At 40.9% G+C, this 13,666-nt stretch overlaps 2 protein-coding genes across 2 annotated transcripts; one reads left to right on the top strand and one right to left on the bottom strand.

Annotated features, from left to right (window-relative positions):
* The first annotated feature begins 964 nt into the window (after nucleotides 1–964).
* Nucleotides 965–2,639, top strand: LOC140077204 (uncharacterized). The gene is made up of 2 exons (XM_072124187.1): nucleotides 965–985; nucleotides 1,841–2,639. Exons 1-2 carry the CDS (start codon nucleotides 980–982, stop codon nucleotides 2,513–2,515), a joined length of 681 nt encoding a protein of 226 aa, XP_071980288.1. The 5' UTR covers nucleotides 965–979; the 3' UTR covers nucleotides 2,516–2,639.
* A 3,752-nt stretch (nucleotides 2,640–6,391) lies between these two features.
* Nucleotides 6,392–12,509, bottom strand: VMA21 (vacuolar ATPase assembly factor VMA21). The gene is made up of 3 exons (XM_072122924.1): nucleotides 12,286–12,509; nucleotides 8,770–8,879; nucleotides 6,392–6,860 (listed from the first exon to the last, which is right to left on the bottom strand). Exons 1-3 carry the CDS (start codon nucleotides 12,345–12,347, stop codon nucleotides 6,718–6,720), a joined length of 315 nt encoding a protein of 104 aa, XP_071979025.1. The 5' UTR covers nucleotides 12,348–12,509; the 3' UTR covers nucleotides 6,392–6,717.
* Nucleotides 12,510–13,666: the final 1,157 nt, after the last annotated feature.

Genomic DNA, 13,666 nt, shown 5'->3' with positions numbered 1-13,666 from the left:
AAGCTCAAAGCGGTCGGGCATATTCATGAGGGGCGGTCCGAGGCGCTGCTTCTTCCCCGGACTGACCCTCCCACTCCATAGGCCCGTGGTGACATCACCTCCTAGTCCCGTCCCCTCATGAATACGCCCGGCCTCTTCGAGTTCGGTCTGGCGTTCAGAAGGTGCGGTGCTGCAGTGTCTATTAGCTTTATCAGAGGGTTACAATAAAGCTAGCAGTGTAACATTGCTACATCTGGGGTAGCGCTAGGAGCTGCAAAGCAGTAATCAAAACACAAGGCGGCTCCTTTGAAGAACCTAGAATAAAAGACATATTTTTAGTTGTTTCACACTTTTTTGTTAAAGGGGTATTCCCATCTGGACATTCACATTTAATTCAATTCATTTGCCATATGTAAACATTTCTTCTGTTGGATGTAATTTAAAAAAATGTTCCTGTGTGAAGATCATTGCTCATAAATGTAACCATGTTGTCCCTTAGAAACGAGATAGCTTCCCTGGATACGACCACCCCGCACTCTGGCAGCCATGGTCTGACATGCGCTATTGAGTCCTGCCTGACCACCTGGACTCTGTGGGACATCCAGTAACTTTTGTTTCTTTGTGCAATCTCTCCAGCAGAGGTGGTCATATCCAAGGACACAGTCTTGTTTCTAAGGGACCATATGACTACATTTATGAGAAATTATCTTCAGACAGGTAAAAAATTTTTTAATAACATCTAATTGAAGAAATGTATATAAGTGGCAGATTAATTAAATCGCGTTTGATTGCCCAGATAAGAATACCCCTATAAGTATATAATTCCACGTTTGTTAATTCATAATTTTGATTTATATATATATATATATATATATATATATATATATATATACACACACACATACAAATATATACAGGTTCTTCTCACTTATGACATCACAATTAGCGCAGGTTCTATGGGCGGCAGTTTCTCATACAGTAAGTGTTATTCTCCTTTGGAATGACTGTAAGTAGCCTGTATTCCTCCTTACTCCATTATGTCACATATCTCATCACTTTCTTATCCCAAACTTCAACTAAGCTCTTTGCGGTTTTTGCAGTAACAACTATTAGTGTTCTATCCCTTCTTACATGTTCTTTTATGTGTATTTCATAACTTCTTGCCTTAGCCATAAGCCATGTACATAGGAGAATTCCTCCATAGTGATGTTACAGGCTCATGTACACGTCCTGTTATGTCTTTACTGCATTATCACATACAAGTCTATGGCTCATGTAAAGTTTGTTAAAGGGGTTGTACAGAGGTTGAAAAACATTGCCAGATTCTTACAAAAGACAGCGCCACAACTGACTCTGGCTTGTGCCAGTATTGCAGCTCAGCTGCATTGAAATGAATGGAGCTTACTTGTCATACCACATATTATCCATGGTCAGGTGTCTAGCTGTTATTGGAAGTAAGTAGCCATGTTTTTGGACATCTGGACAACCCCTTAATAGATCCATGTGCTTGGTTCAATAAACTTGGAGCTTGCCTCATTTTGGTCCATTTGTACAGAGCACATGAAGCCATTCTGAACTAATGAAATCCATAAAAGAACAATAACTGTGTAGGTTACAGATGCAACATGGATGTAAAAAATTAACACATAGATAATATTTCAGGTCAGAAATCTATTCTATGTGCGACCAACAGCTGTCACCTCACTATGGGCCTATGGCTACATATGAGCTCTCTGGTGGACGTGCATATTGCTACACATGAACATTTGGAGGACATGTTATTTTCCTCTCATGGTTACAGTGAATCTGATATATTATGATTGGACAACCCCTTAAACAATTTCTTGTTCTCACTTTATAGCAAATGGATTTCGAGATGAATTCTTTTGGCTTTATGAGCATATCGTATACTAGCTCTGGAGTGGATATTGAGATGATCAGATACAACCACACACCAATGGAAGAAAGGTGGACAACACCTCCGAATATGATGGGATACTCGGCACTGGAGGAGGAAGTTTTCATTCCCTCCGATGAAGACCTGCCCCCCATTCCTTCATGGTACAGCACGGGATGTGATATTGTGAGGCATATTCATGCTCCATCAGACTTCAGCAGATCAGAGTCTCCAGATATTCTGCTGTATTCACCTGAGGAGGAGGGGGACTTCAATCCCCACCATGATGAGATGCCTTCATTTACCTACTGGCCAGACACCGGATGTGAGATTGTAAAACACATTCGTGCACCATCAGATGATAGCAGGTCAACTACTCCAGGACATATGGAGGAGTTCCCTGAGGAAGAAGACTCTTCAGATGATGATCTGCCCCCCATCCACCAGGATCCAGAGGAGGACAAAATCCTCTATGATGTTTCATCATTAAATGTGGATGGCTGGATGGATGAAGAATCAACAGAAAACTCTGAAGAAATAAGACGTCCAAGAAGATGGTCTCTGCGATGGATGAGACTTGGACTGAGAAGAATAACCAATGCTCTTTTTAGCTGCCACAGGGGGCAGCAAGTAGAGTAATAAGCACATAAGCAATGGCTGGCCTCCCATGACATCGGAGGTCATGATAAATGCTGCAAGCAAGCAGTTCAAAACACACTAAAAAGAAGCAAATTATAATGCCCCCCCCCCAAAAAAAAAAACAAACAAAAAAAAAAACCCCAAAGCTTTATCAATAGAACTTGTCACCATAGAGGCACTAGAAACATCAGCAGTTGGATCAATAGATCAAATGACTTTAAAGAGGTCTCAAGCATCAAAAAGAGACCTTCCCTAATAGTGGCTTTAATGATGTTGCCGGACCAAAAAAAAAAACCTTAAGAAGATCATTAATCCATCATAGAAGCCTTTTTCCAGGGTCTGTTGATAACAAAAGTTCTCAAGTGGGCCTTGTAGAGATCAGGACTTACTGGCACCCTCATCGGCACAACTTTAATCCTTCTGAGACCATAAAGACAAATTGAAAGTACCTTCATCAAGAGACCCAAGTAGATAGGTCCCAAAAAAACCCAGGGCTCATCAAGAAACCAAACATAATGCCTCTAAACACTGCAATTTCAGGAGACCTTTATTATAAGCACTCATTACATGATTGTCTCTGAAAATCTACCCAAGACACTGGAAGCCGCCACAGGCTGTAAGACACATATCTGTCTGCTGCAATTCATGAAGCTCCCTAAGCCGTCAAATAATGAGGATCTTGCAGGCACCCACACCAGACATCAGAGAGCCCAATAAAGACCCCAAAGACATATTGCAGGTGCCCCTGTCAGGAGACTGACCATGATTTCAGAGAACCATAAAGACTTTACGGATATACATAAAAGACCCCAGACAACGGATGGTCTCTGTTTTGTTCTATTTTAAGTTTAATAAATATTACATTAACTTGAAAAAAAATTGTGTGGATTATTGTTTCCCCATATCTATAGTGCAATGTGATATCTGCAATAGTTACAGATACAGAGGTTTCTTGGGATCTTGGCCCAACAAAATAGTACGGGCTGGAAATCATAAGCTAGCGCCCATGTATGAGGTCACAGCGTCTTATAAAGTACTACGTTTAGTCTCTGCCATCAGATTGACTTACTGAGACCACAGACTGGTTTAGGAATGTGACATCCAAAACACAGGGGTGGACTGATGATGTCGGCAATCCAATGAAGAGAGGATGAGGTCACTGTATCCCACTCCTGCTCAGGGTGCTGAACCTACAGATTGCATGAAGCCCTTGGGCACAATAGGGACACCATTAATGGGAGGAGGGGACAATACTCCTGGATGGTGTCTATAAGGGAGCTGTAAGCTCTAGGTGAAGGCATAAGTTGGGTTATTACAACCAAGTTGGGATGTAAAGTGAGCAGGGGCATTATTAATAAATGGGGCATAACTGGGACTTTATGTTCTACTATGGAAGGGGGTATTAGTTTTGTGCATATGGTTCTGACAAAGGCACCAAAGAAGCAGATGTGATGGTCAGGTACAAAGAAACTAGTCCTCAGGATAGTTGGATGGAGGAGACTAGATGAGCAATATGTGGTCTGTAAGAACCTATACTGTAATCTCATACATGATATGTATATATTCTGCATCACACAATATGGTCACTGTATGGCGATGATATCCAACATTGCCTATCCTTCATTAAGCAGAAGTTAGGAGGCTCCCTTACACATGAGATGGTCAGCCAAACCTGCTGATGTCTCAATGAGCCGAAGCGTATGGGCAGACGCTTATATCTCCATTTAGGGGGCAGTGGACTGGCCGGGTGTGCAGTCTGGTCTCCACCTTAGATAGTTAGTTGTTCCTTACGACCACTTACTACATAAATACAATTAATTGTTTAATGATTTGGGGGGAGGGATATTACACATACAGTGATCACGGTTACTTTATATCAGTGAGGTAGAGGATAGACTGTATATCTATGGTATCAGAGACCAGATAACAACATGCGGCTGCAGAGCAGAAAAATCTTTTTATTTTTATTTATGGTAGAAGGAGAATAATTAATGTAAAATATCAGGGGTGCACAACCCAGGGCACTCAGGTTGCGGCCTCTGCCTTGCAGCTTCCAGTGCCATTTGTCAAAGGAAAAATGCAATAAAAGGTGTGGAGTGAGCACACAGCGCTACAGGACCTTCGCTGTACAGCCGGGCAGCTGAAGGACCTCCGTCTTCTAGTTTATGCACTGGCCAGGGAAAGGAAAGGGAACTAGACAGGGGGGACTAGCTTTGTGAGACCTGGAGGGGGAGGGGGGGGGGATTGTATAATAAGGTGGTAGCAGACATTGAGGGGGGGCTACCTGAGTGAGAAGAGAGACAAGACCTGGTGGGGGCATATGGGGAGGTATTATAGTAGTTATATTCTTGTACATAGGGGGCAGTATTATAGTAGTTATATTCTTGTACATAGGGAGCAGTATTATAGTAGTTATATTCTTGTACATAGTGGGCAGTATTATAGTAGTTAAATTCCTGTACATAGGCGGCAGTATTATAGTAGTTATATTCTTGTACATAGTGGGCAGTATTATAGTAGTTATATTCTTGTACATAGAGGGCAGTATTATAGTAGTTATATTCTTGTACATAGAGGGCAGTATTATAGTAGTTATATTCTTGTACATAGAGGGCAGTATTATAGTAGTTATATTCTTGTACATAGGGGGCAGTATTATAGTAGTTATATTCCTGTACATAGGGGCAGTATTATAGTAGTTATATTCCTGTACATAGGGGGCAGTATTATAGTAGTTATATTCTTGTACATAGGAGCAGTATTATAGTAGTTATATTCTTGTACATAGTGGGCAGTATTATAGTAGTTATATTCTTGTACATAGAGGGCAGTATTATAGTAGTTATATTCCTGTACATAGGGGGCAGTATTATAGTAGTTATATTCTTGTACATAGGGGGCAGTATTATAGTAGTTATATTCCTGTACATAGGGGCAGTATTATAGTAGTTATATTCTTGTACATAGGGGGCAGTATTATAGTAGTTATATTCCTGTACATAGGGGCAGTATTATAGTAGTTATATTCTTGTACATAGGGGGCAGTATTATAGTAGTTATATTCTTGTACATAGGGAGCAGTAAAATAGTAGCTATATTCTTGTACATAGGGGGCAGTATTATAGTAGTTATATTCTTGTACATAGGGGCAGTATTACAGTAGTTATATTCTTGTACATAGGGGGGCAGTATTATGTAGTTATATTCCTGTACATAGGGGGCAGTATTATAGTAGTTATATTCTTGTACATAGGGGCAGTATTACAGTAGTTATATTCTTGTACATAGGGGGGCAGTATTACAGTAGTTATATTCCTGTACATAGGGGGCAGTATTATAGTAGTTATATTCTTGTACATGGGGGCAGTATTATGTAGTTATATTCCTGTACATAGGGGGCAGTATTATAGTAGTTATATTCTTGTACATAGGGGCAGTATTATGTAGTTATATTCCTGTACATAGGGGGCAGTATTATAGTAGTTATATTCTTGTACATAGGGGCAGTATTACAGTAGTTATATTCTTGTACATAGGGGGGCAGTATTACAGTAGTTATATTCCTGTACATAGGGGGCAGTATTATAGTAGTTATATTCTTGTACATGGGGGCAGTATTATAGTAGTTATATTCTTGTACATAGGGGGCAGTATTATAGTAGTTATATTCCTGTACATAGGGGCAGTATTATAGTAGTTATATTCTTGTACATAGGGGGCAGTATTATAGTAGTTATATTCCTGTACATAGGGGCAGTATTATAGTAGTTATACTCTTGCACATAAGTTATAGATTTTTGAAGGTGGGTTGTGAAAAATGTAACTGCAAAGACAAAAAAGGGCCTGGTTGTTAAGGGTATAACAGATTTATTGACATTTTCAAATGAGCAAAAGCTGAAAACCCCGTTTAATTGATCATTTAATGTAAACAACACTTTGAAGACTTACAAATATGTTTTGGGCGTAGAACGGGTCACTTTGTTTTAAGAAATAGGGTATGTTACCAAATAAAGTAATAATATTAGAACTTAACATCTGAAATGTCATTATTAAAAAAAAAAAAAACTTTTTTCCCTATAACTTAAAGCATTATTACAAGCATGAATGTATTTTGAAGTAAAATGGACATTGTCCATATTATCCATGCACCATGTGACAACCTGCACGAGGTCTCCATGTGCACATAGTCCTTATCCTGAGCCTCAGTCTTGTTTTCCTTCACGCCATTGCCGGGAACCTTCATTCCACGCCACGTACACGAACATAGCCAAAACCACATGTACAGCGATCACAGCCACAATGGCAGCATAAAAGTAACTATCCCTGTTAGACATCCCATATACACCTAGAAACAAGGAGTAAAAATACAATGAATTAGTTTACATATTCAAAGGGTTTTTTTAATTTAAAGAAAAACACTTGTCCTAAAGATATTTTTAGAAAGGTAGGCTGGTTTTATATGGCACCCTCTGGAACAAAAGCAGTGTCTAAGCATTATAGTGACAGCCATTTATTCATGTCACAACTACCATACGGCTATAAACGTCCTATGCACATATCCCTTGCAGGTAGTAAGACAGAGACAGACATCATGATAGTGGCCCACTTTATCTTCGGAACGGAGGCACCTAAAACACAGTTCTGGTATCATATGAAAGAGGAGAATCATAGGTTACATGTGTTTCAAAGTGCCACAAAACTGGAGATACAGATGGTCCCCTACTTAAGAACACTCGACTTACATACGACCTCTGGATATTGGTAATTTATTATACTTTAGTCCCAGGCTACAATAAACAGCTGTAACAGTTATCACAGGTGTCTGTAATGAAGATTTATTGTTAATCCTGGTTCTTATGACAACCCAACATTTTTAAAATCCAATTGTCACAGAGACCAAAAAAGTTCTGATAAAATATACAGTTCCGACTTACATACAAATTCAACTTAAGAACAAACCTACAGACCCTATCTTGTATGTAACCCGGGGACTGCCTGTATCCACTTTTAAAGTTGTAGAAAAAAATGACATTTTTACATTCCGCTCTCCGTTCCGGACTACAACTTTAACATCCGAATATCTCCGGTTCTGTTACACCTAGAAACACAATGAAGGGGAAATTATCCTCTTTAAAATGATTGCAGAACTGTGTTTCTAGGTGTCATGGTTCAAAAGTTTTCAGTGTACCCCCCTCCAGCTGGTCTAGCTAAGGGCAGAATGGAGGAGGAGCTGACAGTTTTAGGAAGTACATGCACCCTCTGTATCTGTAGGCAGTACATATTTTTACATAGAAGAACTGCAAAATTTGACCTGTACATTCAGTTACCAATGACCTATCATGTGTGACAGACTACTGACAGTGGGATGAGAAAGATTTGTAACTTCATGTTATAGGTGTCTATACTGGACATCCACAAAGCACGGAGACTTCTAACATGACCCACATAGAACAGCGGAAGTGTACATTGTATTTCAGCCTCTCTATGAGAGAACATGTTGTTCTTTCTTTCACAGTCAAATCAATTCCCAGGGAAATATAAGAGGGCGTAATGAAATTCAATATTTAGTATTGGGAACACAACAATTGCCCAACCCAATAGTACAATGTGAGCAGTGTTCTCCTACTGCCCTACAGCCGTCAACTGAATTCTGGTAACAATATGGAAATGGAAAAGTGAAAATCCAAGAGGTAGATCTGATTGATAAAAATATATGTAACCCCATGGGTCATCTGCACTCCAAGACCCGGAGGAAGGGGCCTGTATGTGCGGCAGCCAAATATAAGGGAGAAGGCTGCATTAGGATTAGAGTTGCACTAATACTTCGTGATACTCAAAACCAAAACAATACTTTGGAATAAAAAAATATGGGGTAAAAAAAATGGATATCTACACATTAGTGGAGCGGCAGCTGGATTTACTCCAGTGTTACTCCTGCAGCTATTCCACAAGCATCAAAAACACTGCCCAAAACGACTCACTTCTGATATGTAAAATGCAGCAAATAGCTGTTATATATTTGTAACACTAGTTAGAAATAGGGTCTGGGGCTCCGGCTATCACCACATTGGCCTTCCTGCAATACAAAGGTTATATTGCATGACAGTGGAAGACCTAATAATGCTCAGCAATGAAAAAAATGCAAAAAAAAAGTTACGTTTTTGTAAAGCGACAACCTAAAAACAAGGCCCAAAAAAAATTCTAAACGGAGTAAGGTAAGGGTAGTGCCGATATATAGTCTGTAGGGCTCTGACCTTCAAACACATAGACCTTAGAGGAAAAGTAGAGGCCGATCGGTAACATAATCATTAAGATGGTGAAGAACAGGAGAGTTTTCAGGGTGGAAAGGAGGGAGCCGTCATTTCTGTAAGAAAAAAAAGAAAAAAAAGTCTAATCAGTATCTGGATCTATGTGCAAATCATAACCACAGTGCATAAGATGTATAATAACAGGGGACAAGTTCCCAATGGGAAAGTAACAAGGGACCCCTTCCAATAGTATATTATAGGAAATCTACCATCCAAATCCATCATGATAAACCAGGGACACTTACTCGTAGACCCAGGCCAGTGACTGTGGTAATCTTCTTATATTTGTTATCCATGGCCTCCTTCCTCCTACAATCAACATTTAACATTATGCTAATTAGTCAAATGAGCTCTGGGGAGTTACCAGAAACCCTCCGTGCTGCTGATGCTGAAGCATCCCCCCTCCAACAGTGAGCTGAAGTTTTCTCTCCAGTAGTGAGATTACATCAGGGAAGGGGGGAGTGTAAAAGGAGCAGAGGGGGAGGAGGAGACAGTGTAACAACCTGTGAAGCTGCAGCATGGAGGGGCTCTAGTAATGACCTGCTGAGCTCTTCTGGGTCATTAGCACAATTTTAATGGGATTTTTAGAAAGAAGGAGGCCATGGATAACAAATATAAGAAGAAGATTACCACAGTCACAGTGCCTGAATCTAGGAGTAAGTGTCCCTGGTTTATCATGATGGATTTTGATAGTATATTTACTTTAAAGGCATTCTAGAGTGTTTTTATCATTGTGCTTAAAGGGGTTGACCACAATAGCATCAGTCTATGGGTTGTGTGTGGTATTGCATATCTATTTACTTCAACTGAGATGTACTGCAATACCAGACCCATCCAATGAACAAGGGTGGCGCTGTTTTTAGAAGAATGCAGCCACATTTTTTTCTTTAATTATAAAATCACTATTATGTATTTTATCCCCAAAACAAACTCCCCAACAATCCTGTATTGGGGTTGAATAAATCACCCTGTGCCATGTTGAGCCATTGAGAAAATTGTACAAGAATGTGTAAGAATCACTCCTGTATCACCCAGTAGACACACATATATTCCGAAAAGGCAGGAGAAACAGGAACTGCTATAGTTTTCATAGAAAATGTTTAACAGTCATTTCCTTTCTGGCCTTATAATATGTATAGTAGTAGATGACCAAGTGTGTAAATGGTTACAATGCATTCATATTTCATAACTGTCAGCCAGTTATTGGGGAAACCAAATAAGGGAATGTTGAATTGGACTTATTTGACTGTACATGTCCCCGGCACAGTTGTGTTAATTCGGCCTTAAAGGTATATTCGCTTCAATTGCATGTTATTAAAAAAAGTTACTTTTGTGAAGATAATTTCATATAAATGTAGTCACTTGGTCCCCAAGAAATGGAATATAGCTGTCCTTGGATAAGACCACTTCTGCTGGAGTGATTGGACAAAGAAACTAATGGCTTTTGCATATGAAATGGACATGTTGTATGTCGTACAACCACCCTGTGGTAATGAGTGCTGAATCCAAGCGAATCCAGTCAGGACTCAACAGTGCGTGTGTGGTCACTGCTACAGGGGCGGTCGTATCCAAGGTCAGCTATTTCTAAGTGACAACATGGCCACATTTATGAAAAAATATCTTCATACAGGTAAAATCTTTTCAAAGCATTGCTTGAAGGAAAGTATACATACGACATTCAGCAGTGACATCATCACAGCTTCTGTGATGCTGAGGCCAGTATTCAGCCACAGTAGACCGATCCCTGGCACTTTTATTCCAGGTAAGAATAAAGAGAAAGTACAAGGGCCGCCCAGAATCCGGGAATAGTTTTGCTGCAGGTGGTGTATGGTCTAAAAGGCACAAATCTGCAGCGTAATACAGTAGCATTAGTACTGTATGGGATATAGGACAATCCCATACACACATGGCCGTAAAAAAACGGTAGCAAATAGGGTTTGTGGTGTAGAAATCAAACTCTGTAATGCAATGGTTAAGCTCCGCCTCACCGAGCTGCGACAAAACGGCTGCAATATACACATCAGAAACCAGATGCTCGCGCAAAGGCTGCAGGAGTACCTCTGGTGTAAATCTCAAAGCCAATCTGAAACTTGTGTGTACAACCTTAGTGGGTACATGGACTTCCAGCATCATAGCCATCCATGTCACAAGAAGTCATGAGCCTGCTAAATGTCACGGAATACATAATTATAGTACAGGTTGGTATTCCTGCAGGGACTCCAAGCATCAAATAGCACTACAATACTAGGAGCATTGGCCCTTTGTGCAGGGACTGAGCATGGTCATATGTATTCAGCCACAGTGCAACAATATTTCACTTTAAGGTAAACCTGTCATCAGCTGGTGACAGGTTCCAATAGCCCTCCCTATGCTATGCCGATTTTAGTCAGCATTCTGCAAACTTTTCGGAATTATATGAAACTTTATTTCACATCAGCTGGCTCCCTGCAGTGTTTGGTCCTGGGGTGGTTCGAAGTTGGGAGGAGAGGAGACTGAGACAAAGCCTGCTACACCCACCCCCTTCCCCCACTGCTGCTGGCAGGAAGCAAAAGTAATATGAAATAAAGTTTTATAAAGTACTGAAATGATTCAGCCTGCTGACAAAGAAATCAGCATAGCATAAGGTATTAGAACCTGTCACCAGCTATAAATGACATTTCTGGGGAAAGGTTTGACGTAATAATGTAAATATTCAGTCTAAGCAGATAATATAATCTAGGCTCAGGGTTTACCACTGGTTCTCGAGCGTTGTATTTATACTGCCCTGACCCCAGGAGAAACCTGTTCCTACAAAATAGAGACTGGATTCCACTGGTTCCACTGTTTATACCATAACAAAGCTCTTATCACAGGAGCGATGGCGGTCAGGGGATATAATGGCATCAGCTAAACAGTTATTGTTTATTGGCTATACATTGCAGCAATAATACGCCATTGTTCACACCGGTGTCATGGCTGCTGGCTATAAGGGACGTAACACTGACATAATAAAGGGCAATAATAGACTATTTAATGAAGACTACGAAGGTGATCGGAGGCCGAGCTGACCAAATGTACCTAAAGAGCAGGAAAGACCTCAGTCCAGATAATATGCAGAAACAATGGACTTAAAGGGGTTTTCCATATTCATACACAGCGCTAATTGCTCAGTAGGACAAGAAGCTGATAAATGGGGGTACAGTGATCGCCCGCCCTCCCCATCAGCGCTGGAAGAACAAAAGTCTGCCCAGAATGTTCCAGACATGCAACAGAATGAAAACCCCTTTAAGTCGATCCAACCATCACATATACATTACACATACATTACACATACACATCTCCCCCGTGCCTCCTCTGCCAAGTAGGGGGCGCACATGTGGCTACATACAGCGCCTCACGCTCCTCCATTCATTCCCCTGCACAATGATCACACATGGACAATAAAGTTATCCACATTCAAACTGTACGGGATCTCTCACTCACGGCCTGAATTCGGCGGGCGGCAGGTTGGCTGCATTCAGAGACGCTTTGTTGTATACGTCCATGTCGCTTCTGTGTCAGGATCAGCTTCACTTCCTGGAGGAATGATGTCACGTGATCACGTCACATGACTCCCCCGGCGCTGACAGTGGGCGGGGTGTGACACTGTATACGCAGCGGCTCTGCTCTACCCGTCCTTGTCAGATGTACGGGAAGAAAGCTCGCATGTAGGAGCTCTGATGATGTCACGGTCATGTGACCAGTCACATGTGTGGGAGGAGCTTACTTGGTGTGATGTTGAATTACTGTTAGGAGGCGCGCTAGAGGTGACAAGAGATGTGTGTACAGTAATAGGATGTGTGTAAATATCAATGCACACAGTAGAGTAGTAGGGTGTATAGAGATATGTGCACACAGTAGAGTAGTAGGGTGTAGAGAGATATGTGCACATAGTAGAATAATAGGATGTAGAGAGAGATATGTGCACACAGTAGAGTAGTAGGGTGTATAGAGATATGTGCACACTGTAGAGTAGTAGGGTGTATAGAGATATGTGCACACAGTAGAGTAGTAGGGTGTATAGAGATATGTGCACACAGTAGAGTAGTAGGGTGTATAGAGATATGTGCACACAGTAGAGTAGTAGGGTGTATATAGATATGTGCCCACAGTAGAGTAGTAGGGTGTATAGAGATATGTGCACACTGTAGAGTAGTAGGGTGTATAGAGATATGTGCACATAGTAGAATAATAGGATGTAGAGAGAGATATGTGCGCACAGTATAGTAGTAGGGTGTATAGAGATATGTGCACACAGTTGAGTAGTAGGGTGTAGAGAGAGATGTGCACACAGTAGAGTAGTAGGGTGTAGAGAGAGATGTGCACACAGTAGAGTAGTAGGGTGTATAGAGATATGTGCACACAGTAGAGTAGTAGGGTGTATAGAGATATGTGCACACCGTAGAGTAGTAGGGTGTATAGAGATATGTGCACACCGTAGAGTAGTAGGGTGTATAGAGATATGTGCACACAGTAGAGTAGTAGGGTGTATAGAGATATGTGCACACAGTAGAGTAGTAGGGTGTATAGAGATATGTGCACACAGTAGAGTAGTAGGGTGTATAGAGATATGTGCACACAGTAGAGTAGTAGGGTGTATAGAGATATGTGCACACTGTAGAGTAGTAGGGTGTATAGAGATATGTGCACACCGTAGAGTAGTAGGGTGTAGAGAGATATGTGCACATAGTAGAATAATAGGATGTAGAGAGAGATATGTGCGCACAGTATAGTAGTAGGGTGTATAGAGATATGTGCACACAGTAGAGTAGTAGGGTGTATAGAGATATGTGCACACAGTAGAGTAGTAGGGTGTAGAGAGAGA

The sequence above is a fragment of the Engystomops pustulosus genome, chromosome 9 (genome assembly GCF_040894005.1).
Source record: "Engystomops pustulosus chromosome 9, aEngPut4.maternal, whole genome shotgun sequence".
Taxonomy (NCBI): Eukaryota; Metazoa; Chordata; class Amphibia; order Anura; family Leptodactylidae; genus Engystomops; species Engystomops pustulosus.
This window is presented reverse-complemented; position numbering and strand designations above follow the sequence as displayed.

Coding starts and splice junctions, on each gene's coding strand:
- VMA21 (XM_072122924.1), bottom strand. CDS start 12,347: ATGGACGTATACAACAAAGCGTCTCTGAATGCAGCCAACCTGCCGCCC. Junction 8,880..12,285: donor CCGCCCGCCGAATTCAGGCC/GTGAGTGAGAGA, acceptor TTTTTCTTACAG/AAATGACGGCTCCCTCCTTT. Junction 6,861..8,769: donor TAAGGTCTATGTGTTTGAAG/GTCAGAGCCCTA, acceptor CCTTGTTTCTAG/GTGTATATGGGATGTCTAAC.